Source organism: Thalassophryne amazonica, chromosome 19 (assembly GCF_902500255.1).
Source record: "Thalassophryne amazonica chromosome 19, fThaAma1.1, whole genome shotgun sequence".
Lineage (NCBI taxonomy): Eukaryota > Metazoa > Chordata > Actinopteri > Batrachoidiformes > Batrachoididae > Thalassophryne > Thalassophryne amazonica.
The window spans coordinates 2841252-2855326 of NC_047121.1; the positions used below are offsets into that span (position 1 = coordinate 2841252).

Below are 14075 nucleotides of genomic sequence, written 5' to 3' on the forward strand. Positions count from 1 at the left end.
GTGAGGTGCACTGCACAGAAAAAAGTGAAAGTGATTCTTTTGTTATTTATGGAATCCTGCCACCGTCTTCCCTCCTCTTCTTTGTCCTTGTTTTTCAGGTGGTGTGTTCTTCAGGAGACAGCAGGCAGCACAGCTCAGTACCTCGGACAGCACCTCTTTTTTTTTCTGTTTACACAAAGTGACTCTCACCTCAGTTTTTCGTTTGGAATATGTTGACATGTGACACCACTGTGGCACGTTTCTTTAAAACCGGATGCCACATTTTAGGGATGTGGGAGCCACTGACTGCACTTTGAAGATGCACAAGATATGCTCTGCGCCCGATTTTCACTTTGATACACATCACCAAAACCTGCACCAAAACATTTTTTTTTTCCTGAAACAGTTGAACATGTGTGGCAGTGCCGTAAACCCGTGGCAGGGTGGTCTGATTCCCCAGTGTTACTGGGCCCAGAGATTCCTGATTCTAATCCAATTATATTTGTTTCGCAAATCTAACTGATTAATTGTGTGAGATTTCACACCATTAAATATGGCCGTGACAGGGGCAAAATATTTAGACCATTTCACATTTGATGTATTACTCTATGCCCTTATGTCTGCTACGCAGATGTCAATAATGGCACTGTCAGCTGAGAGCAAGGGAAACTGTCGGAGTGACGACGCTGCCGAAATGAATTTAAGATACCATACAAAAGTATTGATGTATGCCTCCGATCTGCTCTGTGTCAGCCTGATCCTGTCAGATCTCAGAAGCTAAGCAGTGCAAGGTCTGGTTAGTACTTGGATGGGAGACCTCGTGGGAACACCAGCGGCTGTGTGTTTCTCCAGGTTACACTGGAGTTGCATCAAGAGGGGCATCCGGCGTAAAACTTGTGCCAAATACTGATGCGGATCTGGCTGTATCTGCTGTTGCGACCCCAAACAAAAAACGGGAGCAGCCAAATGGGCAACAACGACAAAAGTACTGATGTGGATTCTGCTCACAGAATTTCCAATATGGCATGAAGGCGCTGTTGCTACAGTAAGCTTTGACGAGCGGACCACACCCTTTCAATCAATCAATCAATTTTTTTATATAGCGCCAAATCACAACAAACAGTTGCCCCAAGGCGCTTTATATTGTAAGGCAAGGCCATACAATAATTATGTAAAACCCCAACGGTCAAAACGACCCCCTGTGAGCAAGCACTTGGTTACAGTGTGAAGGAAAAACTCCCTTTTAACAGGAAGAAACCTCCAGCAGAACCAGGCTCAGGGAGGGGCAGTCTTCTGCTGGGACTGGTTGGGGCTGAGGGAGAGAACCAGGAAAAAGACATGCTGTGGAGGGGAGCAGAGATCGATCACTAATGATTACTGCGTAACAGTTTTATTGAACTATATCATTATGCGGATTAAGATGTAGCCTTATGTAGCTTTACGGATCCGTGCAAATGTTGGAATTAGATTAGAATGGGAATCATCCCCTTGTGTTTGATGATTTGCAGACATTAATGATGGATTACAGTCACAAATATTCTTTTTACAGTAAAAAGGAGTTTTGCAAATTCCTTTTTTACAAATGAAAAAAATGACATATTTTACAAATGCACATTTATTTGTTAAAACCAACACACGTTACAGTAGCTTCTGTGTTGGCTTTTACGTATAAGAAACCAACCAATCAGTAATGAGCGGAGGCTCATTTTCCCATAATGCCATTTGGCATCTGTGTGTGTTAATGCTCAAACCTTCAGAATTAGTGTATTATTTTAAAATTGAAAGATATGTGTTATATTTTCACTTTGTAAAAATGAAAAAGTTGACATTAATGTAGATAAACTATTCAGATTAATCTGGTTTATAAATCAAAACCAGAAGTCCATCCTGCTTTCCTTTTTAGGAAAGCAGGATTTTCCTTCTGCGTCACATCTGGAGCACCATATGTTGAATGTAAATGACTTTTTTTGTAGCAGCTTCTGCTGGGGTAGGGTTGAGCTCAGCTCCTCACAGCTGCCTGACTGCTGCAAAACACGTAGCGGACAGGAACCAACATGCATGATTTTAGGGTTTACAAATGTTTTTGACCATTACTATGCCAGCAAAAAAAACGTTAGCTGACTAAGTTAGCAGAACTAAATTTAGCAGAAGCCAATTGGTCCACTGACGGTTTTTGAAGTTAACTGAAAAGCTAATCTGCTAACAAAAAAGTTAGCTTTGCTAATTAACAGTTAGCGGAACTGTGCCCGCCACTGTCCAACAGGGAGGTGGCCCTAGTGAAGACACAGGACATGCTGGAGGGATTATATTTCCCTGGTGGTTTGGAAACACCTCAGGATCCCCTAGGAAGAGTTACAGGACTTGGCCAAGGATTGATAGCACTTCCAGGCACTTCCAACTGGGACGAGACCCCTGTTAATTACCAAGACACACTGGAGAGGTTATATTTCCAAGGTGGCTTGGGAATGCCTCAGGATCCTCCATAAGGAGTTATGGGGCGAGCTGCTTGGTCTACTGTCACAATGACCCAGACCTGGAATAGTAGCAGAAAATGAATGAATGAATGATCTCATGTTTATTGCAACTTTCAAACATCTCGGCAGAACAATGATACTTTATGAGCCAGAAAAGAAAACCTCAAAACGGTGCCAATAGATGAATACTCTCAGAAGTGGCTTCATGAACTCTCATCTTTTTTTTAAAAAATTAATCAGTAAACAAACACATACAAAACATGACAAAAAAATAAACAAGCTGTGAATAACAACACACACACAAAACCCAAACAAAACCCCCCAAAAAAGCAGGTCCAAGTAAATGTGAGAGGTACATAATACAGTAAAATACCCCCCCCCCCCCCCCCCATACAAATGCTCTTGTCATTATAGCAGAGATATTTCTTTAGCCGCATGTTCTCCTTGAATTGCTGGCTGTCTGAGTGGTGTCCAAAAAATGAGGTGGGCTTCATAGATAATTGGCAAAGCTTCTGGGGAAAACCTGGTCTTGTTAGGAGAGACGGCATCCATCCCACTTTGGATGGAGCAGCTCTCATTTCTAGAAATCTGGCCAATTTTCTTAAATCCTCCAAACTGTGACTATCCAGGGTTGGGACCAGGAAGCAGAGTTGTAGTCTTACACACCTCTCTGCAGCTTCTCTCCCCCTGCCATCCCCTCATTACCCCATCCCCGTAGAGACGGTGCCTGCTCCCAGACTACCAATAACCAGCAAAAATCTATTTAAGCATAAAAATTCAAAAAGAAAAAATAATATAGCACCTTCAACTGCACCACAGACTAAAACAGTTAAATGTGGTCTATTAAACATTAGGTCTCTCTCTTCTAAGTCCCTGTTAGTAAATGATATAATAATTGATCAACATATTGATTTATTCTGCCTAACAGAAACCTGGTTACAGCAGGATGAATATGTTAGTTTAAATGAGTCAACACCCCCGATTCACACTAACTGTCAGAATGCTCGTAGCACGGGCCGGGGCGCAGGATTAGCAGCAATCTTCCATTCCAGCATATTAATTAATCAAAAACCCAGACAGAGCTTTAATTCATTTGAAAGCTTGTCTCTTAGTCTTGTCCATCCAAATTGGAAGTCCCAAAAACCAGTTTTATTTGTTATTATCTATCGTCCACCTGGTCGTTACTGTGAGTTTCTCTGTGAATTTTCAGACCTTTTGTCTGACTTAGTGCTTAGCTCAGATAAGATAATTATAGTGGGCGATTTTAACATCCACACAGATGCTGAGAATGACAGCCTCAACACTGCATTTAATCTATTATTAGACTCTATTGGCTTTGCTCAAAAAAGTAAATGAGTCCACCCACCACTTTAATCATATCTTAGATCTTGTTCTGACTTATGGTATGGAAATAGAAGACTTAACAGTATTCCCTGAAAACTCCCTTCTGTCTGATCATTTCTTAATAACATTTACATTTACTCTGATGGACTACCCAGCAGTGGGGAATAAGTTTCATTACACTAGAAGTCTTTCAGAAAGCGCTGTAACTAGGTTTAAGGATATGATTCCTTCTTTATGTTCTCTAATGCCATATACCAACACAGTGCAGAGTAGCTACCTAAACTCTGTAAGGGAGATAGAGTATCTCGTCAATAGTTTTACATCCTCATTGAAGACAACTTTGGATGCTGTAGCTCCTCTGAAAAAGAGAGCTTTAAATCAGAAGTGTCTGACTCCGTGGTATAACTCACAAACCCGTAGCTTAAAGCAGATAACCCGTAAGTTGGAGAGGAAATGGCGTCTCACTAATTTAGAAGATCTTCACTTAGCCTGGAAAAAGAGTCTGTTGCTCTATAAAAAAGCCCTCCGTAAAGCTAGGACATCTTTCTACTCATCACTAATTGAAGAAAATAAGAACAACCCCAGGTTTCTTTTCAGCACTGTAGCCAGGCTGACAAAGAGTCAGAGCTCTATTGAGCTGAGTATTCCATTAACTTTAACTAGTAATGACTTCATGACTTTCTTTGCTAACAAAATTTTAACTATTAGAGAAAAAATTACTCATAACCATCCCAAAGACGTATCGTTATCTTTGGCTGCTTTCAGTGATGCCAGTATTTGGTTAGACTCTTTCTCTCCGATTGTTCTGTCTGAGTTATTTTCATTAGTTACTTCATCCAAACCATCAACATGTTTATTAGACCCCATTCCTACCAGGCTGCTCAAGGAAGCCCTACCATTATTTAATGCTTCGATCTTAAATATGATCAATCTGTCTTTGTTAGTTGGCTATGTACCACAGGCTTTTAAGGTGGCAGTAATTAAACCATTACTTAAAAAGCCATCACTTGACCCAGCTATCTTAGCTAATTATAGGCCAATCTCCAACCTTCCTTTTCTCTCAAAAATTCTTGAAAGGGTAGTTGTAAAACAGCTAACTGATCATCTGCAGAGGAATGGTCTATTTGAAGAGTTTCAGTCAGGTTTTAGAATTCATCATAGTACAGAAACAGCATTAGTGAAGGTTACAAATGATCTTCTTATGGCCTCGGACAGTGGACTCATCTCTGTGCTTGTTCTGTTAGACCTCAGTGCTGCTTTTGATACTGTTGACCATAAAATTTTATTACAGAAATTAGAGCATGCCATAGGTATTAAAGGCACTGCGCTGCGGTGGTTTGAATCATATTTGTCTAATAGATTACAATTTGTTCATGTAAATGGGGAATCTTCTTCACAGACTAAGGTTAATTATGGAGTTCCACAAGGTTCTGTGCTAGGACCAATTTTATTCACTTTATACATGCTTCCCTTAGGCAGTATTATTAGACGGTATTGCTTAAATTTTCATTGTTACGCAGATGATACCCAGCTTTATCTATCCATGAAGCCAGAGGACACACACCAATTAGCTAAACTGCAGGATTGTCTTACAGACATAAAGACATGGATGACCTCTAATTTCCTGCTTTTAAACTCAGATAAAACTGAAGTTATTGTACTTGGCCCCACAAATCTTAGAAACATGGTGTCTAACCAGATCCTTACTCTGGATGGCATTACCCTGACCTCTAGTAATACTGTGAGAAATCTTGGAGTCATTTTTGATCAGGATATGTCATTCAAAGCGCATATTAAACAAATATGTAGGACTGCCTTTTTGCATTTACGCAATATCTCTAAAATCAGAAAGGTCTTGTCTCAGAGTGATGCTGAAAAACTAATTCATGCATTTATTTCCTCTAGGCTGGACTATTGTAATTCATTATTATCAGGTTGTCCTAAAAGTTCCCTAAAAAGCCTTCAGTTAATTCAAAATGCTGCAGCTAGAGTACTGACGGGGACTAGAAGGAGAGAGCATATCTCACCCATATTGGCCTCTCTTCATTGGCTTCCTGTTAATTCTAGAATAGAATTTAAAATTCTTCTTCTTACTTATAAGGTTTTGAATAATCAGGTCCCATCTTATCTTAGGGACCTCGTAGTACCATATCACCCCAATAGAGCGCTTCGCTCTCAGACTGCAGGCTTACTTGTAGTTCCTAGGGTTTGTAAGAGTAGAATGGGAGGCAGAGCCTTCAGCTTTCAGGCTCCTCTCCTGTGGAACCAGCTCCCAATTCAGATCAGGGAGACAGACACCCTCTCTACTTTTAAGATTAGGCTTAAAACTTTCCTTTTTGCTAAAGCTTATAGTTAGGGCTGGATCAGGTGACCCTAAACCATCCCTTAGCTATGCTGCTATAGACGTAGACTGCTGGGGGGTTCCCATGATGCACTGTTTCTTTCTCCTTTTGCTCTGTATGCACCACTCTGCATTTAATCATTAGTGATCGATCTCTGCTCCCCTCCACAGCATGTCTTTTTCCTGGTTCTCTCCCTCAGCCCCAACCAGTCCCAGCAGAAGACTGCCCCTCCCTGAGCCTGGTTCTGCTGGAGGTTTCTTCCTGTTAAAAGGGAGTTTTTCCTTCCCACTGTAGCCAAGTGCTTGCTCACAGGGGGTCGTTTTGACCGTTGGGGTTTTACATAATTATTGTATGGCCTTGCCTTACAATATAAAGCGCCTTGGGGCAACTGTTTGTTGTGATTTGGCGCTATATAAAAAAATTGATTGATTGATTGATTGATTTACACTGAGAAAGAAGCACTTGTTTTTTTCTAGATATACCGTATTTTTCATAACTTGATTAAAAGACATGAGGACAGAACCATCAAAAAGATCACCCAAGGAGGAAATTCCCTTAACTGTCCAGCATTTGAAAACTGTGTCCAAGGTCCCTGGGATAAAGTCAGGGTTATCAGTGATTGGGGTGAAAACTGACGTAAGCCCCGATCTGCCTTCCCTATGCTGCATGATCCTCCACGCTCCAACAGTATTAACTACAACCGGGTTGCTGCAATGCTTTTTGACACACTTCATTTTATTAATAAAAAGTAAATTTCTTAGAGGACAATTGGATAGGGACTTTTCAATATCAAGCCATATTGAGGAGGCATCATCTTTTATCTTTATCACTCAATTGATATCTCTTAATATCTGGAAGATCCAGCCCACCCATAGCACATGGTAGCTGTAACACTGACATCCTAATCCGTGGCCTTTGTTTACACCAGATAAAAGAACGAAACCAACCGTTCAGTTTTTTCACGGTTTTGTGATTAAATAAGATGGGAATAATTTGTATCGGCTAGAGCAGACGTGGAAGGACATTCATTTTCAAGAGTGAGATTGGGCCCAGCCATGATATGGGAAGATTATTCCATCTCTCCAAGTCTTATTTAATTTGATCAAATAGTGAGATAAAGTTGGCTTGAAATATTTGACTAAATTTAGGTGTAATGTAGATGCCTAAATATATAAAACCTGTAGGGGCCCACTTGAATGGGAAAGGCAGTTATCTGGCTGTTGTCACAAATTACCCAGGGGCATCTCCTCTGATTTGGAAAAATTGACCCTGTATCCCAAAAAGGCAGAAAAGCGGGCAACAATCTGAATAAGCCGAGGGACTGATACCGAGGGGTTTAACATAAACAATAATACATCGTCTGCATATAATGTCATTTTATGTGATTTTTCACCCACATCCAATCCAGTCACTAAAGGGTCTCGTCTGACAGCTTCCGCTAGAGGTTCAATTGCCAATGCAAACAAAAGAGGTGATAAAGGACAGCCCTGTCTGCTACCCCACTGGATCACAAAATTTGCTGACCTAAGACCATTAGTTATGACTGCAGCCAATGGCTGGGTATACAGGACCTTCACCCATCTAACAAAGTCATTACCCAAGCCAAACCTTTCAAGAGTAAAAAATAAATAGGACCATTCAACGCGATCAAAAGCTTTCTGTGCATCTAGAGAAATCACAAGACCATCTACTGTCTGCTGTTCAGACAACTGAATAATATTTAGCAGTCTTCTAATATTGTTACAAGAGTTACGGCTCTTAATAAAACCAGTTTGATCCTCCTTCACTATAAGGAACTCTCACCTTTTTAGCAATGCAGAGTGTGCGAAGACCTTGTCTGGCATAGTTGTCCAAATGACTCTGGGTTCGGTTTCTGATAGAACCGTAGCTCTCCTGTGTCTGCTCTGCACCTGAACCAGAAAGATGGATGCGCTGTGTTACCATCAGCAGATAACACACCTGTCTTTCTTTTTGATGTGTGTCAGCACCTTGAGGTGTTTCAGCTAGGTCCATGATGACAGAATCAGCCCCTTTGGTGTAGACCACAACCTGTCCTGTCAGGGGATGACGGATCACAACCGACATTCTCTTTCTGTTGGAGTCAAAGGGCAGTACATGGAGCAACTGAACAACAAGAGAGCCAACTCCAGGCAAGTCCACCACGACGCACTCAGCTGAGCGTCCTCGGAGGGTGCAGTGGTACGCCCTGGCTGCATGGACCAGCGCTGCCTCATCTGGACTCTCTGCCTCATACAGCAGTTCATCATCACAACTGTCAGTGTCCAATTCATTGGTCAAGTCTTCCTTAACCTGGCAAGCCCCGCTTAAGAGTGACATTTCATTCTGGAGATTTTTTTTAGTGTCTTGCATTTGTTGGGTCGTAGCATTCCTTCCCTCGCCTCGGTCAGGGTTGTTCTGCTTAAGACTGGACGTTTCTAGACTTGGGTTTGATACTTCTGTTGTGCTTGTGGTATTGGGGTCTGGGGAGACGGTAAAGGTACTCGTCTTCCCCCGGGTAAAGAGCCTACTAGCTAAGCTATGAGGACTACCTGTAGTTTGAAGAGGGGAAAGATTGGACAATGCTGAGAATGGAGCATAACTGAAGCGCTGGAACATCAGCTTGATGTCTTCCAGAGACATCAGAGGTGGCCTTGCTTCAGGGACCTGTAAAAACAGAATATTCACATGAAATAAACACTGTCCCTGCAGAAGAAAACCAGGATGCAAATCCATTTCACAACAAGCAGCAGCCGAACTAAAATGTACAAATACACCATTGTAAGTAAAGTGAGTGTGAGGCCCAAAATGTTACTGAAGATAGGTTCAGGTTCAGGTTTTGGAGCATGGGCTGGTTACTCCCTTCAGTTGGCTGACAGGCAGAAAAGAGAACACTGGTGTCATGACTGCTGGAGCAGGGTGAAGCTCAAGAAGGAGCACGAAAGACACCATGGTGGGTCATACTCACATGAAAAGCCAAAACAGTGGTGTCACACCTGAGAGAGAGCCAGTCCCAGACGGGACACATGTAGGGCCCTCTGGTGTTGCACATTCTTATAACAGTCCAGCACTCTAATGCTCAGTGAGGCCCTGAGAGGTTAAGGAGAGACGTGGCACACAGGTACCACAATCAAGATCAAGAGGAACCTGAAGAATCTGTACTCAAGGAACCTGAAGAATCTGTACTCAAGAAAGTAGAAGTAGGGAGAAGGACAAAATGCAAATGTGAGAATGCATCCTACCAACAAGAAAGTCCAAGAGGAAAGGAGAGAGTAACCTAACAAAGACAAGGGGGTGAGCCTTCCTACACACTCCAGCAACTCCAAACATCACAAAGGCAGAGCAGAAAGAAGACAGGAATGACCCACAGAGAGATAGAGGGATACAACGGTGGCAAAGGAAGAGAGAGGCTGAAAGAGAAGACACAGAAGTGTCTAAAGAAAAGCTAACAAAGGAATACTGGGAAGTGTCCAGAGAAAACCTCAAGGAGAAAAAAGCACAGCAATTACCACGGAGAATTCAACTAAAATGGAACGAGTGGGTTACACATCCTCCTCAAGGAGACGAAACAAGGGGAAGAACAGAGAAAAATCCACAGACAACATCCTTCACATCAACTACTGGAATATTGGAACACCACTGGTGCGTCCAAACAAAGACCTACCACAGTGAAGGGGCAGATCCACCAAGTTCACCAAATCCAGTAGAGATGAGCGCAAGAAAGAAGAGACACATTTTCATGTTAATGATAATTTTATGTACAATACCTTCTATGCATATTATCCAACTCCATGTTATACAGACCTGGATGCTTATTAGATTTAAACATTCATACATTTGTGTAATGAAGGTGGGTGTTGCCTAAAGTGATTAATTAATTTTTAGCAAAATGTCCAAAAAACCCTTCCAAAGGGATGCAACATTCTTGAACTTGCTAAGCTACTGAGGCACGATCGCATTTTGTTGTAAACAGTCAACAGGGTCACAAAAAATGTGGAGAGAAGAAAAGATGCAAATTAACTCCAAAAGACTTGAGATGAATTAAACGTGATGCTTCTAGGAACCCGTTATCCTCCAGGTCCACCACGTTCCAGAGCTACAGCCTACCCGGAGTGTCCAGAGGTCCAAGGTGTTCAGTGCTCAGAGACATGACCAAGGTAAAGAAGAATGAAACACGACCACCACTGAACAAGACTTACAAGCTGAAACGTCTGAAGACTGATTTTTCAAATGTTTTATGACAGATGAAATGAGTGACTCTTAGATCATTAACAGACAAACACCTACATCTCAAGTCAGACTCCAGCAAGGTGGAGAAGGGGAAGTGATGGTCTCATGCTTAAGCGTTGGGCTTGAGACCAGAGGATCCTCGCTTCAAATCCCAGCCCGACTGGAAAATCAATAAGGGCCCTTGGGCAAGGTCCGTGAGTTGCTCCTGGTGTGAAGTATGGCAGCAGCCTGACACTGGGGTGAATGTGAGACATTATTGTAAAGCGCTTTGAGTGTCTGATGCAGATGGAAAAGCGCTATATAAATACAGTCCATTTACCATTTACACGTATGGGCTGATATTATTAAGAAAGTGCTCACTGGACCTTTTCTGGTAGTAGATGGAATTAAAACTCAACTCCCAAGCCTGCTGCTAGTTTTTAGAAGATAACTTCTTCAAGCAGTGGTGCAGGAAAAGTCTACATCATTCAAGATGACCATCGGGTTTCTGCAGAATAGAATGCTCCATCACTTGCATCCAAGTCCTCTACTGCTCAGCGAGCCAGCAAAGGTCTCAGAGATGACAGAATAATGACACGGGCCTTTCCTCACCTGACCTCAACCCTACTGAGAACATGTGAAATTTAGACTGAGGGGAAACAATACACTTCTCTGAACAGGCTGTGGTTGCTGCTGCATCATAAGCTGATCATTAGTAGGTTAAAAAACTCACGGCAGATCTTGAAAAGAAAGACGGCTTTATTGGTCAGTGAATATTTTTGAAGTGTTAAAAGTGTTGATTTGGTGATGTTGCCACCTGTTCCTGTTCTAAAGTGCTGTCCACAGTATTTTGGAACAGGAACAGCTTCAAGCATGACAAACTAGACACTCATTGCATTGCCGCTCACCGCGTGTCGAGGCTGGCTGGGTGAGGAGACCACCACAGTGTTGCAGATGGCCAGAGCCAGAAAGAAATCGGTGATGAAGGTGAGCTCGAGGCAGGACGGAGGCCCAGTGGAGCCATCAGGTGCCGGCACCACAGGAGAGGACAGCAGGCTCAGCTTCCTCACCAGCTCCGGGTCTGGAACCACATCCTTCGCCTGAAAATGCCAGCAGAGTGAGCTTTAATTGATATCTTACAATGTGGGCATGTGGAAATTAATCGATACGAAGCGGTATCGAGATACAAATGTGCGCTGTGTGAGTATATCAATTCATTCAGTGTGCATCGATTCAACTGACGGGTGAAATCGTGATGCATCGCTTGCTGCCTGCTTGCAGCGTTTTTTTTTCCAAGGCACATTGAATGCACCATCACTGCTTCTACGGAAGCCTGAAAGCACATTTCTACCGCAACAAATCTATTTCAAAATGGAGGCCCGCGACAGTGCCACAAACAGTTGTAGGAGAATTTTGACGTACATAAAACATTTAATTTGGAAATATTTTGGCTTTTTTTAAAAAGATGGGAAACCTGAGAAGACGCAGGTCGTTTGGTAAGAATGCCGTGGTTGCCACTGTGCCCCCTCACTCAGCAAAACTTAAATCAAATCAAATTTATTCATTTATATACCGCCAATTCATGACGGGGTCGGCTCAAGGCGCTGCACACAACACAACTTGAAAAACAGAACAAAATGAAGTAAAAGATTAAAAAACACAATAAAAGAAAAGAATAAAAAACACATCATAACATAAAATACTAACAATAAAACAGGGGAAAAAGATGGGTCTTCAATCTAGACTAGAAATCTCCAGAGTCTGACTCCCGTATCTGCGCAGGGAGATCAATCCACAGAACAGGGACACGATAGGAAAAGCCTCTGTGACCCGCAGACTTTTTATTCACCCGAGGGACACACAGCAATCCTGCACCCTGAGAACACAAGGCCCAAGCTGGTACGTAGGGCTTAATCAAGTCAGCCAGGTAGGAAGGTGCCAGTCCATGAACAATTTTATAGGCTAGTAACAGAACCTTAAAATTCAATTTCAGAGAGACAGGAAGTCAGTGAATAGACACCAAAATGGGTGTAATGTGGTCAAACTTTCTGCTTCCTGTCAAAAGTCTGGCTGCAGCATTTTGAACCAATTGGAGAGCCCTAATGCTGGACTGCAGTAAACCAAAAAATAGAACATTGCAGTAGTCCAGTCTAGAAGAGATAAACACATGGATCAGGGTCTCAGCATCAGCCATAGACAGGATGGGGCGAATCTGGTAAGAAAGTATCTCAAATTCCTTTTGCCGAGGTGGTACTCTGTCAGTGAGGGACTCACTTTAAGTCAGTCATTGACAGTGATGTTGTCTTCCTGTTTACTGTTTCAGTTCTGACAGTGTGATCAAACAGGTTCCACATATGAGGGAACTGATTCCTGTTTCTTAATGTTGAATCTGGTAAATTTGTTGCTTATAAGGAGTAAAACAAATCCTCTGCCTCTAATAGAATCAGAAGAAGAAGAAGAAGATGAATACTAGTGCCATACTGAATTGCAGCTTCTTATTTTCTATTTAAATTTTTGGTATCATTTCTTTGCATCGTGTTGAATCGTATCGCATTGTGAGGAACTGAATCATCATCAGATGCATATCAAATCACATCGAATCGGGAACAGGGGTGAATCGAATCGTATTGTCATGTTGTATTGCTGGTAGTGTATCAAGGTGCATATCGAATCGTTGTCAGTGATGAGATTCACATGCCTACTACAATGATGTCCTCAAATATTTTGACACTGAATGTTTTTAAGGTCTAATCTGGACAGGATGACATCTTGGTGGACTGATATAATGCAGGACAGACACACAGACAGATGGACAGACGGACAGATAGACAAAAAACAGGAAAGTGGGTGACAGAGCGCATCAAATCTGTCTCGAGATGGTCGTTCTGACAAACTGAGTGTGAGTAAAGGACGCGACTGAGGGAAGCCAACAAGACCCCCGTAAGAACATTGAAAGGCACACGAGCTTCGCTGGCTGTGATTAGAGAGACTGTGGACACACCACTTTGTGTTTGTTGCGTCGAGTAAAATCCATTGATGCTCGCTGGAGTCTCCCATGTGTCTCCCAACAAACTCATCCTGTCTCGAAACAACAAAAGAGTTTCTTGCTTTCTATCAGCACTGAAGGTGAGTGAAACCAGAGTTTGGACCTGCAGCACGCGGGGCATTTCAACGCAATCACAAAGTCTCAGGTTCACCACAAAAGTGTGAGTGTTTAGCTAAAGTGCACGTGTGTGCGGCTGACCGTGCGGCTGCAGAAGGCGCTGGTCCTGGGCTGGATGTGAGTGGACAGTGGTTCTTGGTCTGGTTCTGACTCTGCGGCCAGTGTGTGCAGAGACTCAGAGCTGCGGTTACAGCTGAGCGAGCGACAGCTCAGGGACTTGGAACTGCAGCCGGACCTCAGAGTCACAGAGCGAGCCTCCGCCTCATAGACCTCCAGCCTCCGAGCTGGGACACAGAGAAGACAGGGGATTCAGCACACACACACACACACACACACACACACACACACACACACACACACACACACACACTTTGGGGACCATCTGCTGTGGTCACTGTCTGAGGCTGCAGTGAGAGAAACGTTGCAGCCAAGCAGCCACATGCAGCCCAGAGTTGACTGTGGAACACATGATGTGAGTAAAACAGTCCAACAGCGTGCAGTCGTACGGTTTGGGTTAGTCAGATTTCCCCACAGATCACCTCAACCCAGCACCTCCAGTCCTCCCCA

The 14075-nt window shown here is 42.9% G+C and overlaps 1 protein-coding gene across 1 annotated transcript in view; it reads right to left on the reverse strand.

Moving 5' to 3' along the window:
* Positions 1-14075, reverse strand: part of atp10d (ATPase phospholipid transporting 10D) — a 128637-nt gene that overhangs the window by 41875 nt on the left and 72687 nt on the right. Inside the window, exons 10-13 of the mRNA XM_034195617.1 lie at positions 13590-13792; positions 11254-11445; positions 8128-8803; positions 7943-8049 (exon numbers count right to left, since the gene is read on the reverse strand). Of these exons, the coding sequence (XP_034051508.1) occupies positions 7943-8049; positions 8128-8803; positions 11254-11445; positions 13590-13792 (1178 nt within the window). The remainder of the gene's footprint in view (positions 1-7942; positions 8050-8127; positions 8804-11253; positions 11446-13589; positions 13793-14075) is intronic.